Source organism: Giraffa tippelskirchi, chromosome 5, assembly GCF_054371585.1.
Source record: "Giraffa tippelskirchi isolate mGirTip1 chromosome 5, T2T-mGirTip1v1.2.pri, whole genome shotgun sequence".
Taxonomy (NCBI): Eukaryota; Metazoa; Chordata; class Mammalia; order Artiodactyla; family Giraffidae; genus Giraffa; species Giraffa tippelskirchi.
Genome location: NC_137279.1, coordinates 93879746 through 93899432, shown reverse-complemented (window position 1 = coordinate 93899432; position 19687 = coordinate 93879746). Strand labels below are relative to the sequence as shown.

At 36.9% G+C, this 19687-nt stretch overlaps 1 protein-coding gene across 3 annotated transcripts in view; it reads right to left on the bottom strand.

Moving 5' to 3' along the window:
• Nucleotides 1–19687, bottom strand: part of ASH1L (ASH1 like histone lysine methyltransferase) — a 201291-nt gene that overhangs the window by 26031 nt on the left and 155573 nt on the right. For all 3 annotated transcript variants that reach the window (XM_081494190.1, XM_081494192.1, XM_081494189.1), the window contains 5 exons: nt 10713–10786; nt 9157–9202; nt 8934–9042; nt 5941–6147; nt 5670–5816 (listed from right to left, as the gene is read on the bottom strand). In XM_081494190.1, the coding sequence (XP_081350316.1) occupies nt 5670–5816; nt 5941–6147; nt 8934–9042; nt 9157–9202; nt 10713–10786 (583 nt within the window). The remainder of the gene's footprint in view (nt 1–5669; nt 5817–5940; nt 6148–8933; nt 9043–9156; nt 9203–10712; nt 10787–19687) is intronic.

The window sequence follows — 19687 nt, the reverse complement described above, 5'->3', positions numbered from 1 at the left end:
TCTCTATCCCCATAGAGATTATAGTTTCATCTGTTTTAAACGTCAATTAAATGGAGTCATACAGAATATACAATGTTATGTACAAATATATGCCTACCTTCTTTGACTCAATGTTGCACTCTATTATAGTACACCTTTATACTGCTATGTCGTATTCCATTATATGAATTTAGCAAAATTTACTGATCTATTTTAATACTGATAAACAATGGACTATTTTCAGTTTTTAGCTATTATTAAAAAAAAATTTCTGGGGAATTCCCTGGTTGCCTAGCACTTAGGATTCTGGGCTTTCACTGTTATGGCCTGGGTTTAATCTCTGGTCAGGGAACTGAGATCCCACAAGCTGCGTGGCACAGCCTTAAAAAAAAATTTCTGTGGACATTCTTGCACATGTCTTTTTTATTTTTTTGCACCTGCCTTTTGAATATAAACACTCACTTATGTTGGGGATATACTTATGAGTAGGGTTGCTAGATTACTTAATGTGTTTATTAGCTTTGGTAGGTACAAACATCTTTTGTAAGTTGTCATACCAATTTACAGTTCCACCAGCAGTAACACAACAGATCATTCACGTTGTGTTATACCCTTGTTAACACTTTGAATTTTAACATGGCTTAATTAGTATTTCTCTCTGATGACTAAAGATATTAAGCACCTTTTGATTACTGACCACTTTTGTATTCTTCTGACATGTCTATTACCTTTTTTAAAAATTGGGTTGCCTTTTTCTTACTGATCCACAGATTCTAAATTTCATCCAGAAGTAAGTTCTTTGTCAGATAAACACATTGTAAATACCCCTTTCGCAATGTATGGCGTGCTTTTTACACTCAAAAGTTTCCTTTGGATGAATAGAAATCATTAATTCGATCAGTTCTTTTATAGTTAGTGCTATTTATATCCTGTTTAAGATAATTTTATCTATCCCAAGTATATGAAAATATTCTCTCAAGTGAAAAGGGAACCCTCCTACACTGTTGGTGGGAATGTAAGTTGGTGAAGCCACTGTGGAAAACAGTATGGAGGTTCCTCTGAAAACTAAAAATAGAATTACCATATGATTAAGCAATCCCACTCCTGGGCATATATCCAGACAAAACTATAATTCAAAAAGATACATATACTCCTATGTTCATAGCACCACTATCCACAATAACCAAAACATGTAAACAACTTAAATGTGCCCGGATAGATAAATGGATAAAGAAGATGTAGTAGAATCTAAAATACAATACAAATGAATCTATCTATGCAACAGAAACAGAATCAGGGACATAGAGAATAGACTGGTGGTTGCCAAGGGGGAGGGGAATGAAAGAGGACTGGGTTGAGAATTTGGGATTAGGAGATACAAACTTATATATATAGTTATATATAAGAGATATATATAGAATGGATAAACAAGGTCCTAATTATATAGCACAGTTCAGTTCAGTTCAGTTCAGTTGCTCAGTCACGTCCGACTCTTTGCGACCCCATGAACTGCAGCACGCCAGGCCTCCCTGTCCATCACCAACTCCCGGAGTCTACCCAAACCCATGTCCATTGAGTCGGTGATGCCATCCGACCATCTCATCCTCTGTCGTCCCCTTCTCCTCCTGCCCTCAATCTTTCCCAGCATCAGGGTCTTTTCAAATGAGTCAGCTCTTCACATCAAGTGGCCAAAGTATTGGAGTTTCAGCTTCAACATCAGTCCTTCCAATGAATACCCAGGACTGATCTCCTTTAGGATGGACTGGTTGGATCTCCTTGCTGTCCGAGGGACTCTCAGGAGTCTTCTCCAACATCACAGTTCCAAAGCATCAATTCTTCGGCACTCAGCTTTCTTTATAGTCAACTCTCACATCCATACATGACCACTGGAAAAACCATAGCCTTGACTACACAGACCTTTGTTGACAAAGTAATGTCTCTGCTTTTTAATATGCTGTCTAGGTTGGTCATAACTTTCCTTCCAAGGAGTAAGCGTCTTTTAATTTCATGGCTGCAATCACCATCTGCAGTGATTTGGGAGCCCAGAAAAAGAAAGATGCTATTGCAAAAGGATTGTTTTTTAATTTCTGATAGTTATTCGTGTATGAAAATGCAACTGATTTTTATATTTTGATTTTGTCTCCTGAAACTTCACTAAATTTTCAGTTCTAAAAAGTTTTCTGATGGGAGTCTTTAGGGTTTTCTATATGTAATACTATTTGTAAACAGTATTTTTTCTATATCTAATTTTTTATATTTCTACATTATACATGTAATATATATAGTATTTTTTCTATATGTAATACTATTTGCAAATAGTCATTTGCAAATAGAGACAGTTTTACTTGTTCCTTTTCAACTGGATGCCTTTTACTTAATTTTTTTCTTACCTACCTTATCTGGGTAAAACTTGCAGTATTATGTTGAATAGAAGTGGTAGGAGCGGACATTCTTGTTTTGGTTTTGTTCCTGATTCCAGAGGAAAAGCTTTCAATTTTTCACTTGTTGGTTGTCACATTCACCCTTTATTATGCTGTGATACATTCTTTTACCCACTTTGTAGAGAGTTTTTTTTATCATAAATGATGCTGAATCCCATTCTCTTTTTGAGAGTTTAATCCATTTACCTTTAAATTAATTACTGATAAGGAATTACTTGTCATTGAACAATTTATTTTCTATATGCCCTAGAGGTTTCTGTCCCTTCTCGCCTGAATTCCTGCTTTCTATTGTGTTTAGTTAAATTTTTGGAGTGAAATGTTTACATTCTTCCTGAATTTCTTTTTGTACATGTCTGTAGCTATTGCATTTGTGGTTATCATGAGGATTACACTGAATATCCTTAAGTTATAAAACTATAATTTTATTTATAGTAGCTTAACTTCAAAAACATAAAAAAACACTACTCCTTTACAGCCATTTCTACTCCTTCCAGATGTCACAAAATTACATCTTTTTATATTATGTGCACACACAAAAAATAAACTAACAATTCCACTAAGTGCATTAGTTTTCTAAACTGTGTAGAAAAAAAAAGAACAGCTACAAAACACTGTCAAATTAATTCTAGCTTTTATAATTGCCCATGTATTTACCTTTATTAAGATCTTTATTTCTCCATATGGCATGGAAGTACTGTCTGGTGTCCTGTAAGTTCTCCTGGTAACCTTGCAGGAGACTGTTGAGTATTTCTGCAGGGTAGTTCTAGCACTCAAAAAGTCCCTCATCTTTTGTTTATTTGGGAATGATTTTATTTCCTCCTCACTTCTGAAGGATAGCTTTGCTACATATAGGAATCCTGGTTGACACGTTCTTTTAGCACACTACATATACTGGCCCACTGTCTTCTGGCCTCCAAAATGTCACTGTATGTAATGATTTCCTTGTCTTGGGCTGATTCCAAGACTTGCTCTTTATATCTTGAAAGTTTGATTTTAACATGTCTTGGTATGTGTCTCATTTTCAGTTCATCTTACTTGGAGTTTGTTAAGTACCCTGGGTATTTACATTCACATCTTTCATGAAAGTTGGTAAGTTTTCAACCATTATTTCTTCAAATATTTTCTCTTGCTTCTTTCTGTTTTCTCCCTCTGGGACATCTACAATACATATGGTTGTTCTGCTCGAAAGTATCCCAAAGGTCGCTTAGAGCTCTCTCTTCTTCAATCTTTATCTTTTTCTTCAGGCTTGACAATTTATATTGTCCTATGGGCTGCTCTGGTAGCTCAGCTGGTAAAGAATCCGCCTGCAATGCATGAGACCCCAGTTCAATTCCTGGGTCGGGAAGATCCGCTGGAGAAGGGGTAGGCTACCCATTCCAGTATTCTTGGGCTTCCCTGGTGGCTCAGTGGGTAAAGAATTTGCCTGCAGCGTGGTGGGAGACCTGGGTTTGATCCCTGGAGAAGGCAACAGCTACCCTCTCCAGTATTCTGGCCTGGAGAATTTCATGGACTGCATAGTCCATGGGTTTGCAAAGACTTGGATATGACTGAGTGATTTTCACTTCACCTCATCTTTGAGTTCACTGATTCTTTCTCTTGCCTGTCCAAACCTGCCTCTGAATCCATCTAGTAAATTTTTCATTTCAATTATTGTACTTCTTCAGTTCCAGAATTCCTTTCTGGTTTCTTTTTAGGTTTTTTATCTCTTTATTGATATTTCCATTTTTTTCACATCAGTTTCATGACTTTCTCACGAAAGACTTTCGTAACAATTTCCTTTAGTTCTTTGAGTGTCATCAGGGCAATTGTTTAAAAGTCTTTATCTTATGTGTCTGCTATTAGCCCATTTTAGGGACAGATTCTACTGAATTACTATTATTTTTTTTTTTGATTTTTTTTTTTTTTCTCTGAATGGGCCATATTTTCTAATGTCTTTATACTCCTTGTGATTTTTCTGAACACTGGACATCTGAATCGAGTAATGTGGTAACTTGGGAATTAGATTCTCCCCTTTCCTATTTGCTGTTTTTTGTTATTATTATTTTTCTGTTTCAAGGATCAGCTTCAAGTGTAAACCTAGTGTCTAATGTCTTTTCTGATCCTTCCCTTGGATATGTGTAGTCACTGACTATATTTCCCAATATATGCAGTTGTTTTGGCATGGCTTAGTCTTTAATTTCTGTCCTAGAAGACGAAAAGTGAAAAATGAAGGTGAGCAAGAGGGCACCTTAAAATCTCCTGAAAGTCACTACAGCTGGAGGGAGAGGGACTTGCAACAATGGGAGGTACAACAGTGGCTGCCTGTTTCTTTGTGGGCACCTCTGTGATCAGAATCAGCAAACAGAGTACAGATATTCAGTATTTGGAGAAAGGGGCCCCTTTTATGCGCCCTAGCATCTGCAAGGTGTATGCAAGCTATTCCAAGAGTACTTGCACAGCTGCCTGCCATGTGGCTGGGGGTAGGGATGAGTAGTTGCTACCGTGTTAAGAGCTCAAATTGACTGAAATGAACCACAAGTGACCATCTAAAACATCTCCTGGACGTTACAAGCCTTCAATGGACTCCAGAGTACCAAACAGTTTATCAGACAGATTCTGCTAGTGCAACTGTCTAAAGGGAGATAGATTCCTGTTGCTTCCTACTTTCTCATTTTCTTAGAATCCTCCCCTATCATGTTATCTTTTCTGAATTATTCTTTTTTGTAAACTTTATTTTTTAAATTCCATGGACAGAGGAGCCTGGCGGGCTACAGTCCATTGGGTTACAAAGGAGTTGGACACAACTTAGCAACTAAACAACAACAACAACACACTCTACAGACAAGAGTTTGGGCCATTTCAAAAGGTGAGATTATTTTTTAATTTATTTTTTTCATTCTCAATTAGATTCTAATCTATCTCATTTATTTTTACTTATTGTGACAAATCCACTGAGGATGTGATAAACATGCTAAATGCATGGATATGAGAACCATGTAGCAGTGCTTGGTACATAGTAAGCAGTCAATAAATAGTAGGTATTATCATATATGTACACACACACATATACACACATAAACAAATATTACATTCTTCTGGGAGTAGTTAGGTTGAAGTGTGAAGAAATAGTACGAGCTTACTCTCTACCTGGGAGGATCTGTAATAACAGAATTGCCTGAGCTGCTTTGTATAAGCTGATTATTAAGATCAATCTCTGGATGTCCTCAATGCTTTCTGCTCTGCTGGGTTCACCTTCCCCTGTTTTCTTACCATTTCTGCATTTCACAATTTGGGTCACAGCTGTGATTGATGAATCGGGCCTCATTTCCCATACGGTAACTGTCAATCACCATCCCACTATCCAAGTTCAGACAATAGTGGTCACTGTGATTATGATACTGCTCAATCATCCTGTTCCTAAAGAGGAGAGAAATGATTAAACCCAGTTAATGATTAAGTTGAAAGTAAATTTCAAATATTTCATTTTCCATTTTAATCTGGTACCTCTGCCATTTTACTGCAGTATGATTTACCACTGTACCTGAACTCCTGCTCGCTGACAACCTCTCCTAGGTATTCAATGATGAACTGCCCAGCTTTTAGGGGTTCTTTGGTCCTGATTCCCCAACCTTTTTCTTCAGCTCGAAATCGTTCTAGACATTGCACCCACTCATGCCGCTGTATCCTCTGGTTACAGCACTGCTCACCACAGGGGCAAGTGTTGGGGGAACACTCAGCAAAGATCATTCTAGAAAGAAAAGGAATAATTATATGTCAATTAACAGTACATATCATCTATATGAACCCATTTTTTTAAATAGGAATTTAAAAAATGAATTCAAAGGGACTTCTCTACCGGTCTAGAGACTAACACTCTGCACTCCCAATGCAGGGAGCCCAGGATTGATCCCTGGTCAGGGAACTAGATCTCACATGCTGCAAATGAGTTTTCTCATGGTACAACTAAAGATTCCACATCCTGCAACTAAGATCCTATGTGCTGCAACTAAAAGATCCCCTATGCTACAAATAAGACCCAGTGCAGCCAAAAAAAATACATAAAATTAATTTTTATTTTAATAAGGTTAGATTGGTTAACAAAGTTATTAACAAGGTAATAATGTCTAAAATCAAAAGTTAATAATACTGAAAATATCCAAGTCAAGTTGCAAACACTGACGCTCATTGTAAATTAATAAGTTAACTGTCCACTCAGCATCCTGGGCAAACACTAACCTATTTATTTCTATACTAAGAATATATTAGGGCTTCCATGGTGGCTCGGTGGTAAAGAATCCTCCTGCCAATGCAGGAGACTCTGGTTCCATCCCTGGGTTGGGAAGGACCCAACCCCTGGAGAAGGAAAGGGAAACCCACTTCAGTACTCTTATCCAGGAAATCCCATGGACAGAGGAGCCTGGTGGCCTACAGTCCATGGGATTACAAAGGAGTCAGACACGACTAAGCAATTAAACAACAACAACTTCCTGAACTATTGAAAGAAAGAAAGGAAATAAGCAACGAGGAAGCTATATTAATATCATAGACAATAAATAAAATATCATACAAAAAAGCACAGAAATGTTAGCATCTAAAGAGATGCACATTTAAACAACTTTAAGGATATATGATACTCTCAAATAGTAAACCAATGAAATACTAAAGCACTAGGAATAAAGTTAGATGTCAGTAACTAAAGGAGGTGGAACTAAGGGGAAATAAATATATATTGGTGGTGATACCAAAAATTAACTCAGTATTTTATGAGAGCTATTAGAAAGTATATAGTAAAATTACATATATATATGTATACATATATATGTATGTTCTTATAACTTGTACAGGTATTTCTCCTTTTGAGAATACACTCTAAGGGTTAAAAAAAGGAAGTTACACAGTTTCATAGTAGTAGTATCATTTTTAATAGCAAAATATTAAAAGTAACTTGAATAATGAACAACAGAAGAATGGCAAGCTGTGACATCAAAAAAGGATGAGTTTATGGATTATAATGATACATAAAAGCACATATATAAAATACTTGAGAGTGAAAAAAATCTGCATGAAACATTGACTACCTAAATCACCAAGCTACTACTATGTACAACTGTATGTATGTGCAATGACAAGATGAAAATTTACAGTGATGTAGGTAAGGTAGGATTTCCCAACTGGCACATTAAAGCAAAAACACTGATTCCCTCAGCCCACAGGACAGGTGACTAGAGATCAAGATTGGAGAAGCAGCTATCTTTGTCTAGGAAAGCTATCTAGAACAAGGAACACTGATGAGAAGTTCATTAATTCTCCTTTGCTACATATCTGCTTAGGTTAATAGAGATAGAATCCTTTGTCTCAATTAGACATTTTCATTTTGAAATCTCAATCTCATTGAGAACTCACACTTCCTATCTCTGACAACAGCCTTACTATCTCTCATTAGCATCACTGACTCAATCATCATGTGTATTAATATATCTGCTATACCCTAATGTCTATCAACTTAGTTTCCCCTCAAATGTATCATGACCTTCTACTAGTATTATTTTTATTAGAGACATTAAAGAACTTTCCTTAGGTCTCATAGCAGTAAGAGGATTTAAACCTGAGTACATAAGACTCTAGATGACGTTGTTTCCAATTACTCTATTTAGCCCATGTTTTGGGCTGAATATGTCCCCTCAAAATTCAGTTGAAGCTCTAGCCTTCCGTGTGATGCTAATCGGAAGTAGGGGCTTTGGGAGGTGAATAGGTTTTATTATGTGATGAAGGCAGGAACCTCGTAATGGGATTGTTGTTGTTTTATCTCTCAGTCCTGTCTGACTCTTTTGCAACCCCATAGCCCATCAGGCTCCTCTGTCCATGGGATTTCCCAGGCAAGAATACTGGTGTGGGTTGCCATTTCCTTTTCCAGGGGATCTACCTGACTAAGGGATCAAACTTGCCTCTTCTGCAGCTCCTGAACTGACAGGCGGATTCTTTACCACTGGGCCACCAGAGAAGATCTCATAATTGGATTAGTGGCCTTATAAGAAGAGGAAGAGAGAGAAGTATTTTTCACCACGAGCATGCACTGAGGAGAGGCCATGTGAGCATACAGGGAGAAGGCGGCTGTCTATAAGCTAGGAAGTGGATCCTCACCAGACCCTGAATCTGCTGACAATTTCACCATGGACTTCCCAGCCTCCAGAATTGTGAGAAATATATTTCTATTGTTTAAGTCTATGATAGTTTGTTATAGCAGCCCAAGCAGACGGAGACAGTCCATCAGTTAGGTGTCATGTATCATTTTTGATTTCTTGAGAGGAAATCAAAGAGTCTACTTAACCTTTTCCTTTAAATGGAGTCTTTTTTTTTTTTTTCTGGCCACACCACGTGGCTTGTGGAATCTTAGTTCCCCAACTAGGGTTTGAACCCAGGCCCTTGACAGTGAAAACACAGAGTTTTAAACACTGGACCACCAGGGAATTCCCCTAAATGAAGTGTCTTACAGATCTTAAAGCCTGTGTTTACAGAATTAGTTTAGTACAGTACCTATTGAGGCAGTCATCCAAACAGCCCTTTTTGGTGTCATCATCTGGCTTCTTACAGTTACAAGTGGTAGCCTCATAACCAGAAAGGGGTTTGACATCAACGTAGACATCTTGAGAGAAGACAGCAAAGAATAGTTTGTGAACATATAGAGTAATTTTTTAAGTGCCAGGCTGAGAACATTGATGGTATGGAGGCAGAAAAAATAGCTCCCACTTTTACTCACTTGAACGAATTTTTTTATATAGTGGGACATCTGGTTTCTTGTACAGCTAGAAGAAAAAACAGAAAAATCCGAATATAGCATTCAACTTCAAATGCCAGAAAACAGTATAAATCACTAAAAATAAAGAAATTATCCATGTACTCTGCCCATATGGAAACACTTACTTTCTAGGTTGGATACATTTGAGGTGTGATCACTTTTTACCCTGGAATAAAAGGTGACTTACCAGATCAGGGTAAGAGAACTATATCCAACAGAAGCAATCACAAGCAGATTAAAGAAAATGTATTTTTTGTTAGATGTTTCTTCAGCAAGTTATTGGACAGATTTAAATGATTATCACACTGCAGATTAAAGCTATTCATTTGGATAAATTAAGATTTTATTTCCCTCTATGAAAAGAAAGGAAAACTTGCACAGGGCTGTTCAGATGGTTAGGGTAGGTATATGATATGAAAAAGATAAGTATCCTGGCTTTTTCAGGGTGAGTGTTGTAGGAAAACACATTTTACATTTTAATTAAGGCAATTAATTCAGTGAACAAAGGGGAGATGGCAGGCAGGATAATGGTGTTCTCATACTGCAATAAAGAATGCATTAGAAAATAAATGCATTAGTCACTCTGCCAGTGTTTCACTATAGAAGACAGTACCAAAAAAACAAACAAAGAAACAAACAAACAGGAGCTTGGTTTAAGCTGTTTAAGCTAGAGTGTACTAATCTATAAGAATAATCCCACCATCATTTTCCAGTCCGTACAGTGAGTCAAAACACTATCTCCTTTATTGTTATGAACTCTCTGAGACAAATATCTAATGTATTGGCCCTCTTAAAATTCAGGAGAGACCATCAGAGAAGAGAATGTAGATGGGAATGTTCATTGCTTTTAGCTTTCCAAAATTAAACTTTGGTGGAATTTTGGCAAAACTCAGGAGCCTATTTACCTCATTTTCATGACTACTTCTATTTCCCAATTCTAGTTTCCAATATGGATTCCGGGGGGTTTTGCTAAATATAAAAATTACTGGGGGAAACTTTTCAATTAGGTAAGTAAGAGAGAAAAACAGCACCTTCCCTGTTTTAGTTCCCAATATATTTAAAAGTACAAGAGTATTAAATCTCTTCCCTGTTTCCTTTGGTAGAAGACTCTCTTTTGTATGTGAAAAATAAATTCCAAACCGATGGGAAGGAGCCAACAAAAATAAAGCCTGAAATTTCTTAATGCTGCTGGCAGTACATCTAAATTCTCTTGAGACCTGCATCAAACAGGATTCTTACAGAATAGAATCTTTGTTACCAAAATAAAAGTCCAGAATAATAACTGAAGGTTTCCTAAGGAAGCAGGAACTTACTGCTATTTTGAAGTTATGAGTAAAGGCAAATAGGTCATATTAAATATGGATGCAAATTCATTTTTCTTAGTCTCTGACCTTCACAGGAACACTTCTCTGTATTTCCTAAGATGAGAGCATAACAAGGAGGCAGAGAAAAAGACTTGCATCTCCCTCTCCCCCATTTAGCACTTAAGAATGAAATATGGTAAGATAGGCTCATACCTGATTATGTTTCCACTGCCAAAGAATGTCATAGGGAAGCTGAAAATCAATTCTCTTTTGCCTTAGATATTTTCCTGAAACAAAACAATACTATCCATTTCAATATTTATTTTATACAAAGGGTCAAACAGCCACAAGCTTTAATAGGCACTAAGTAAAAAAAATAAACATTTCATGTTAAATTTTATGAATTTTCCATCACCAATTTTTAATTTTTGCTATTCTTTTCCACTGTGCTCCATGTGGTATACGCTAAAGATATGTTTTAATTTTAGCTTATATAAAACAACTAGCATAGCACACTTACTGCAAAATAAGTCACCATTATGAAGCAAACTAAATACTAAGAATTGGTCAATCATTAAAATCACTAACCAGAGCATCTATTATCTTTCCTCCATTATTGTACATAATCTAAGGCTAACTACAAAAGAAGTATAAAATTTTTCCAAAATAGGAAACTCTGAATTTAAATAACTCAAGAATATTTACATGTAAATTTATGATCTGTTAACATTTTTCTTCCTACCTATTGAAATACTACTACTTTTTATAGCCAGTTTCAAAGCCCCTTTCTCCCATAAAGAGGCACCCTGCCCCCTAATTTCTTTACTCTATATGATCTTTTTGTTCATGAAGCACTATGATGCTTGACTCACTTCTTGCAGGATTTATACTTTTCCTTGTTATCTGGATGTGTTTTATCATGGTCTCCAGACCAGCAATTCTAAGTGTGCTCTGCTTACCCCAAGGGATCCGAGAGGTCAAAACTATTTTGGTAACACAACTAAGATATTATATGCATTTTCATTAAGCTGACATTTGTACTAATGGGGCAGAAGGAATAGTGGATAAAACTGTATAGTTTTAGTATGAATCAAGGCATGTGGCACAAATCTCTATTAGAATGAAACCAGTATAAATGAACTATTACTGCATTATTTAAGAATGCTGTTGATAAAGTGGTAAAAATATTAAATCGTGACCCACTAACCAAAATCTTTATTCTGTATGACACAATGCAAGTATGCATAAAGCACATCTGCTATATACTAAGGAATGATGGTTATCCTAAGGAAATGCACTTGTGCAAATATTTGAATGGTGGGCTGAACTAGTTGGCTTTTTTCATAAAACGACATTTTTACTTAAAAGAACTGACAATGGTTATTCTAACCTAGAAACTGAAAATAAATCCAGTGAACTTGTTACTTCAAGAACTCCAACTAAAAATGTTTCCAATGATAAAATTTAAGTTTGAAGTGAACTCTGGAATTTTGCAAAACTTGTGTCTACTAATTATCATGAGATTCTGTTTTCTAATATTTAAGTTTTTCTCATGAAGTAAGTGGCAATTCACAAATATGAATTGTTATGGATACATACAGGAAATGGAAGAGTAATATAATTCAATGAATTAATATTTTCCAATGTCTAGACATCCTGGAATGTGAAGCCAAGTGGGCCTTAGAAAGCATCACTACGAACAAAGCTAGTGGAGGTGATGGAATTCCAGTTGAGCTATTTCAAATCCTCAAACGTGATGCTGTGAAAGTGCTGCACTCGATATGCCAGCAAATTTGGAAAACTCAGCAGTGGCCACAGGACTGGAAGAGGTCAGTCTTCGTTCCAATCCCAAAGAAAGGCAATGCCAAAGAATGCTCGAACTACCGCACAATTGCACTCATCTCACATGCTAGTAAAGTAATGCTCAAAATTCTCCAAGCCAGGCTTCAGCAATACGTGAACTGTAAACTTCCAGATGTTCAAGCTGGTTTTAGAAAAGGCAGAGGAACCACAGATCAAATTGCCAATATCCGCTGGATCATCGAAAAAGCAAGAGAGTTCCAGAAAAACATCTATTTCTGCTTTATTGACTATACCAAAGCCTTTGACTATGTGGATCACAAGAAACTGTGGAAAATTCTGAAAGAGATGGGAATACCAGACCATCTGACCTGTCTCTTGAGAAACCTGTATGCAGGTCAGGAAGCAACAGTTAGAACTGGACATGGAACAACAGACTGGTTCCAAATAGGAAAAGGAGTCCGTCAAGGCTGTATATTGTCACCCTGCTTATTTAACTTCTATGCAGAGTACATCATGAGAAACGCTGGGCTGGAAGAAACACAAGCTGGAATCAAGATTGCTGGGAGAAATATCGATAACCTCAGATATGCAGATGACACCACCCTTATGGCAGAAAGTGAAGAAGAACTAAAGAGCCTCTTGATGAAGGTGAAAGAGGAGAGTGAAAAAGTTGGCTTAAAGCTCAACGTTCAGAAAACTAAGATCATGGCATCTGGTCCCATCACTTCATGGGAAATAGATGGGGAAACAGTGGAAACAGTGTCAGACTTTATTTTTTGGGGCTCCAAAATCACTGCTGATGGTGATTGCAGCCATGAAATTAAAAGACGCTTACTCCTTCGAAGGAAGGTTATGGCCAACCTAGATAGCATATTTAAAAGCAGAGACATTACTTTGCCAACAAAAGTACGTCTAGTCAAGGCTATGGTTTTTCCAGTGGTCATGTATGGATGTGAGAGTTGACTATAAAGAAAGCTGAGTGCCAAAGAATTGATGCTTTTGAACTGTGGTGTTGGAGAACACTCTTGAGAGTCCCTTGGACTGCAAGGAGATCCAATCAATCCATCCTAAAAGAGATCAATCCTGGGTGTTCATTGGAAGGTCTGATGTTGAAGCTGAAACTCCAATTCTTTGCCCACCTCATGCGAAGGGTTGACTCATTGGAAAAGACCCTAATGCTGGGTAGGATTGGGGGCAGGAGGAGAAGGGGACGACAGAGGATGAGATGGTTGGATGGCATAACCAACTCGATGGACATGGGTTTGGGTAGACTCCGGGAGTTGGTGATGGACAGAGAGGCCTGGCGTGTTGCAATTCATGGGGTCGCAAAGAGTCGGACACGACTGAGCGACTGAACTGAACTGAACTGAATGCAAGAAGTGATAAAATCATACATGGGTAAAAATCTATTTAGCTTAGAAGAGAGACCAGTGGATTTTAAGGCAACAATACAAAAAATCCATTGATTTCACACTCCAGCATTAGAATGTTAAGGAACATTTATAATTTTTGCTATAATATCAAAGAATATCTACAATTATGTGAAATTATTAAATCTTCCTCTCTTTGACAACTTTTTACCCGTGTGAGGTCAGATTTCTTCATATATTTAAACCAGAATAACATCACAACAAATAGAATGCAAAAACAGATTAGAAAATCCAACTGTCCTATATTAGCCAGACATCAAGGAGATTTGCAAAAACATAAAATAAAGTTACTTTTCTCATTAAAAATTTTTTGGGAAAGTTATTACCACATCCAGATTAAGACAAAAACATAATAAATTTGCCCTCAAAAAAACAGGGGAGAGTTATCTTCCATAAAAATGTTATTTGTTAACATGTAATAACATGCAGTGAGTTTATTTATTTGATAAATCTGATGACAGAACAATATGGATTATAGTTATATCTAAGCAGAAATAACTTATGTAGGTTAATATAACAAGCTGCTGTCTGAGGTTACAGTTGGTAGAAGATTGGAGTCCATCTCTTGACAGGGAACCAAAGCTGAATGTGTAACTACAAAGTCTGTAATGAAGAAGTACAAGAAAGAAGTAAACTTTGGTATATTTAAATAACGAATGTGCAGCTGTTAAATCAAGTCAGGTATATATTTACTCACGTGAAAACTTATTTTCCAAGTTGCAGAATAATATTAGAGCAAGGGCTGACTTTTAAAAAAAATATCCATTAAATGGCTATATATGGTGGGGACTGACTAGGAAAAGGCACAAAGGAGCTTTCTGGAATGATGATAATGTTCTTGAGAAAGGTCTGGATTATAGAGGAGTATGAATAAATTTAAAAATTGAGCAAAAGTACATTTAAGATTTGTGGATTTTATCGAGGGTAAATTCAAATCAAAAGAAAAACTCTATAAACAAATACTGAGATCTTGATTCTGACATTATGATGAAATATTTAGCTGGAAGTATATCAATGCCTGCAGTTTACTTTGCAGTGCATCCAAAAACAAGATGGAACAACAGATGGATAAATACATGATAAATCAGGCAAATATTAATGACAAAACCTAGGTGATGGGATTTTGTGTGTGTGTGTGTGTGATGGGATATTTTGTGTTCAGTTTCTTCAAATTTCTGTACACTGAAAAATTTGGTAACAAAGTATCAAGAAAAAATAGCTATATATATATATATGAAAGAGTTTGAAAGGGTATATGCTAAACCAGTGTTTCTGGGAAGGGGAACTTTATCTTTCAATTCACATCTTTCTACATTAGGAATTTTTATGAGTATGACTGTTTCTAACAACAATCAAATAAATATAATTTTTTAGCAAGTAAAAATTGGCTCTCAGAAGACAGGACAAACCCCTTGATGTAAATGGTTAACTCTTTTGTTAGTGTGTTTTCTGTAGAGAAGACGTTGTAAAAGTATGAAGGAGTAGAGAGTTAAGTTCTGAACATTTAAAAAGAATACTTTTCTCTTTCCAGAAAGAAAGCATCCATTATTCACTTCAGCTTTGTTTTTTGGCCACACAGCATGTGGGGGGTCTTAGTTCCCCAACAAGGGATCAAACCCACGCCCTCTATAGTTGAAGCATAGGGTCTTAACAGCCAGGGAAGTCCCATACCTCAACTAATGTTAAAAACACAATTTTTCCCACTGCCCAACATTTTGAGTTTTCCTAGAAACAGCTCCACAGATGTTATATGTTGCCTTTCTTGGTATTATTTGTATTCCTCTTCGATCCCTGGGTTGGAAAGATCCCTTAGAGAAGGGAAAGGCTATCCACTCCAGTATTCTGGCCTAGAGAATTCCAGGGACTGTATAGTCCATGGGGTTGCAAGGAGTCGAACACGACTGAGTGACTTTCACCTTCACTTTTCTCTAATCCATATACTAAGAGTTGGGGAAAAAAATGATGAGACAGTCTTTCCTTTCCTCTAATATGTCTGAAACCAGAGCCAGGTAATTCATTTTTAATATGTGAGACTCACCTAAAAAGATCCTTGTCAAATTCTGCTGGAGATGATACCTTAGAATAACATATTCAGGAATTCCTCATTTGGAAAAAATACTGTTTTAGCTAATCCTCATTTTTAAAATGGAAAAAAAAATCACTTTCACCTGAAAATTAGATGAAATCATATCTTTTGTGGATTTTTCTTATTGTACACTGGAACCTTGAGATCGCAAATCCTGCCAGTGACTATCAGCAAAGGAACAAAGAAATCCTTTACTTTTTCCCTTTGAAATAAAACTCATTTTGTGGGCCAAAAAAGTCATTTCAAGGAAGAGACGACAGGAGATTGTGTTGACCTTGAAATCTAAAAGGGAAAGGTCCATGATGATTTCTTTTATAAAACCAACTCTAATATGAAGAAGATATGAACAAGAGGAGAAAGAATATTTCACAAAAGCATTCTACTGTTAATCAAGTAGCGAGGCAAACAAGGAAACCAAAGGAGAGGGAGCTATTCAATAAAAAGGAAAGAGGTAATAATGGCTCTACCTCTTTTCAAGATACCTTAAAATCTGACAAAAACTTGGCCTTTTTTGTCCCCTAAATAAGGTGACTGACCTTCAGAAAACGTTCAGCTCATTTATATATAATCTGAGTTATAATATCGCTCTATAAATAGATTAGAATTATTCATTTTTCCTTTGTTATTCTATGAAAATGGTCCCAATACCATCCAGAGAAAAGTTGCAGTGGTGGTGTTTGAGTGAAATGTGTGCCATCAAAGGGGTTATAAACAATGATAAAAGATACAAGATGAAACTGTTTAAATTTCACTAAACAAAATATGATAAGGATTCAAGTTTTTGGTTTTATCAGCCTGAGGAAAACAGGTGAGTTTCAGAAAGATAGGAATATTGTGGTTTCTATCTCCCCTTTGGAAGAATGTCAGCTCCACAGAGGCTAGGATCTTTACTATTTTGTTTATTGATGTATCCTAAGCATCTAGAAAACTGCCTGATCAAAGAGCAGGTCTTAAATTTTTGAATAAAATGAAAAGATATATTCCATGGCTTAAGTTTTGAGGTACTCCACTAATTGTTTCCTTTTAACTCTACTAAGCAATATTATCATCTTTCTTCAGTTTCTTTGAATTCCCTTCTTCCTAAGCACAACTTTTTTTTTTTTTGGCTTGGTTCATTAATTAATATTCCTCCAGTTTCACTTGAGATATACCTCCAGTTTCATTTGAGATATAATTGAGATATATCACTGTATACGTTTAAGGTGTACAACATAATGGTTTGAGTTACGTATGTTGTGAAATGACTACAGCTATATATTTAGTTAGCATCATCATCTCTTACAAAGACAATAAACAGAGAAAGAAAAAAAAAGGAAAACATTTTTTCCTTGTAATGAGAACTCAGGATTTTCTCTTAACAATTTCATATATTCAGCAGTGTTAACTATTGTTATCATGTTGTTGATTATATCCCTAGTTCTTATTTACCTTGTAACTAGGAGTTTGTATCTTTTGACCATTTACTCCCCCTCCTCTTTCCACAACCCTTCAACTCTGGTAACCACACATAATCTGATTCCCTTTTCTATTACACACACACACACAAATACTTTTAGATTCCACATATAAGTGAGATCATACAGTATTTGTCTGACTTATTTCACTTAGCACAATGCCCTCAAGGTCCACCCACGTTGTTGCAAACTGCAAGATTTCCTCATTTTTATGGCTGAATAATATTCCATTGTGTTTATGTCTGCACATGGGTGTATTATAGTATGATATACATACAACAACTCTTTATCCATGCCTGTTTTGATGGACATTTAGATTGTTTCCGTATCTTGGCTGTTGTAAATAATGCTGCTAGGAATATGTGTGTGCATGCATCTTTCTGAGTCACTGTTTTCATTTTCTTTGGATATATTCCCAGAAGTGAAATTGCTGGATTACATGGCAGTTCTGTTTTTATTTATTTATTTGCTTGCTGCACTGCCTGGGAGGCAGGATCTTAGTTCCATGACCAGGGATGGAACCTGTGTCCCCGGCAGTGGAAGCATGGATTCTTAACCAATGGATTGTCAGGAAAGTCTTTCAATTCAAAAGAAGAAGGAAATAAAGCCTATTGTAAATGCCTGTATTTTTACTGACTGGATTCTTTCTGCCTTACTGATGTTCCAAGGTTGTTTCTTTCTTTCCATTTAGAGAACCTCCTTTACTCACAGGGTAAGTATGCTGGCAACAAACTGTCTTAGTTAACCTTCACCTAAAATGGCACCCCACTCTAGTACTCTTTTGCCTGGAAAATTCCATGGACAGAGGAGCCTGGCAGGCTTCAGTCCATGAGGTCATTAAGAATAGGACACGACTGAGCGACTTCACTTTCACTTTTCACTTTCATGCATTGGAGAAGGAAATGGCAACCCACTCGTGTTCTTGCCTGGAGAATCCCAGGGACGGGGGAGCCTGGTGGGCCGCCGTCTATGGGGTCGAACAGAGTCGGACACGACTGAAGTGACTTAGCAGCAGCAGCAGCAAGAAGCCTTTGCTTCTCTCCATTCTTGGAGGGATATTTTCAATGGGTATAGGATTCTGGTTTGACAGTTTTTCTTTCGGTACTTGAAAAATGTGCCATTTACATGAATTCAGATGAGAAATCCACTGTCATTTGATTTGATTCACACCTATGCCAACAAAGGTCCGTCTAGTCAAGGCTATGGTTTTTCCAGTGGTCATGTATGGATGTGAGAGTTGGACAGTGAAGACAGCTGAGCGCCAAAGAATTGATGCTTTTGAACTGTGGTGTTGGAGAAGACTCTTGAGAGTCCCTTGGACTGCAAGAATATCCAACTAGTCCATCTTAAAGGAGATCAGTCCTGGGTGTTCATTGGAAGGACTGATGTTGAAGCTGAAACTCCAATACTTTGGCCACCTCATGCGAAAAGTGGACTCATTGCAAAAGACCCTAATGCTGGGAAGGACTGGGGGCAGGAGGAGAAGGGGACGACAGAGGATGAGATGGTTGGATGGCATCACCGACTCGATGGACATGGGTTTGGGTAAACTCCAGGAGTTGGTGATGGACAGGGAGGCCTGGCGTGCTGCGATTCATGGGGTTGCAAAGAGTCGGACACAACTGAGTGACTCAACTGAACTATGCATACAGAGTCATTTCTCTAATTGTTTTAAAACTGTTCTGTTTTTAGCATGCTGAAGTTTGATAAACGTGTCTTAGCCTGGATTTCTTTTGCCTATATTCTGTTTGGGGTATGCTCATCTTCTTGAATCAGAAGGTTTATGTCTTCTGCCAAATTTGGGAAGCTTTCAAGCCATTTATTTACTCAAGCACTTTTTCATCTCTATCTTCTTTCTTATCTCCTCCCAGGACACCAAGAATATAGATATGAGCTCTTTTGTCATGGTCCCACAGCCTATCTCTCCTAATGTCTATTTTTTCTTTTGTTCAGACTGGGTAATACTACATCATCTAGTTAATGGATTGTTCCCTGTGTATCTTTCATTCTGTTGCTGAATCTATCACTGAGCCTTTTATCTCAGCTACTACATATTTTTATTCTAAAATTTCTACTTGTTTTTCCAATCTTTCATTTCTTTGTCAAGGCTCTATCTTTTTATGTTTAAAGTATGTTTATAATTGTTTGTTGAAGTGTTTTTTGCAAATTATAACTACTGTAAAATTTTTGTCAGATTATTCTATTATCTTGGTATTGGCGTACATTGATGCCTTTTAAAATTCAGTTTGCAATCTCCCTGATTCTTGGAATGACATGATTTTCAATTCAGACCTAGACATGGGATTTTATATGGCACATGTCTCAGAACTAAATTTGTTACTGCCCAACAGTATTACATAGTGTGGCTACACCATATTTAGCTTATGTGCGTGGCATGCAGGACCCCAGTTCGCA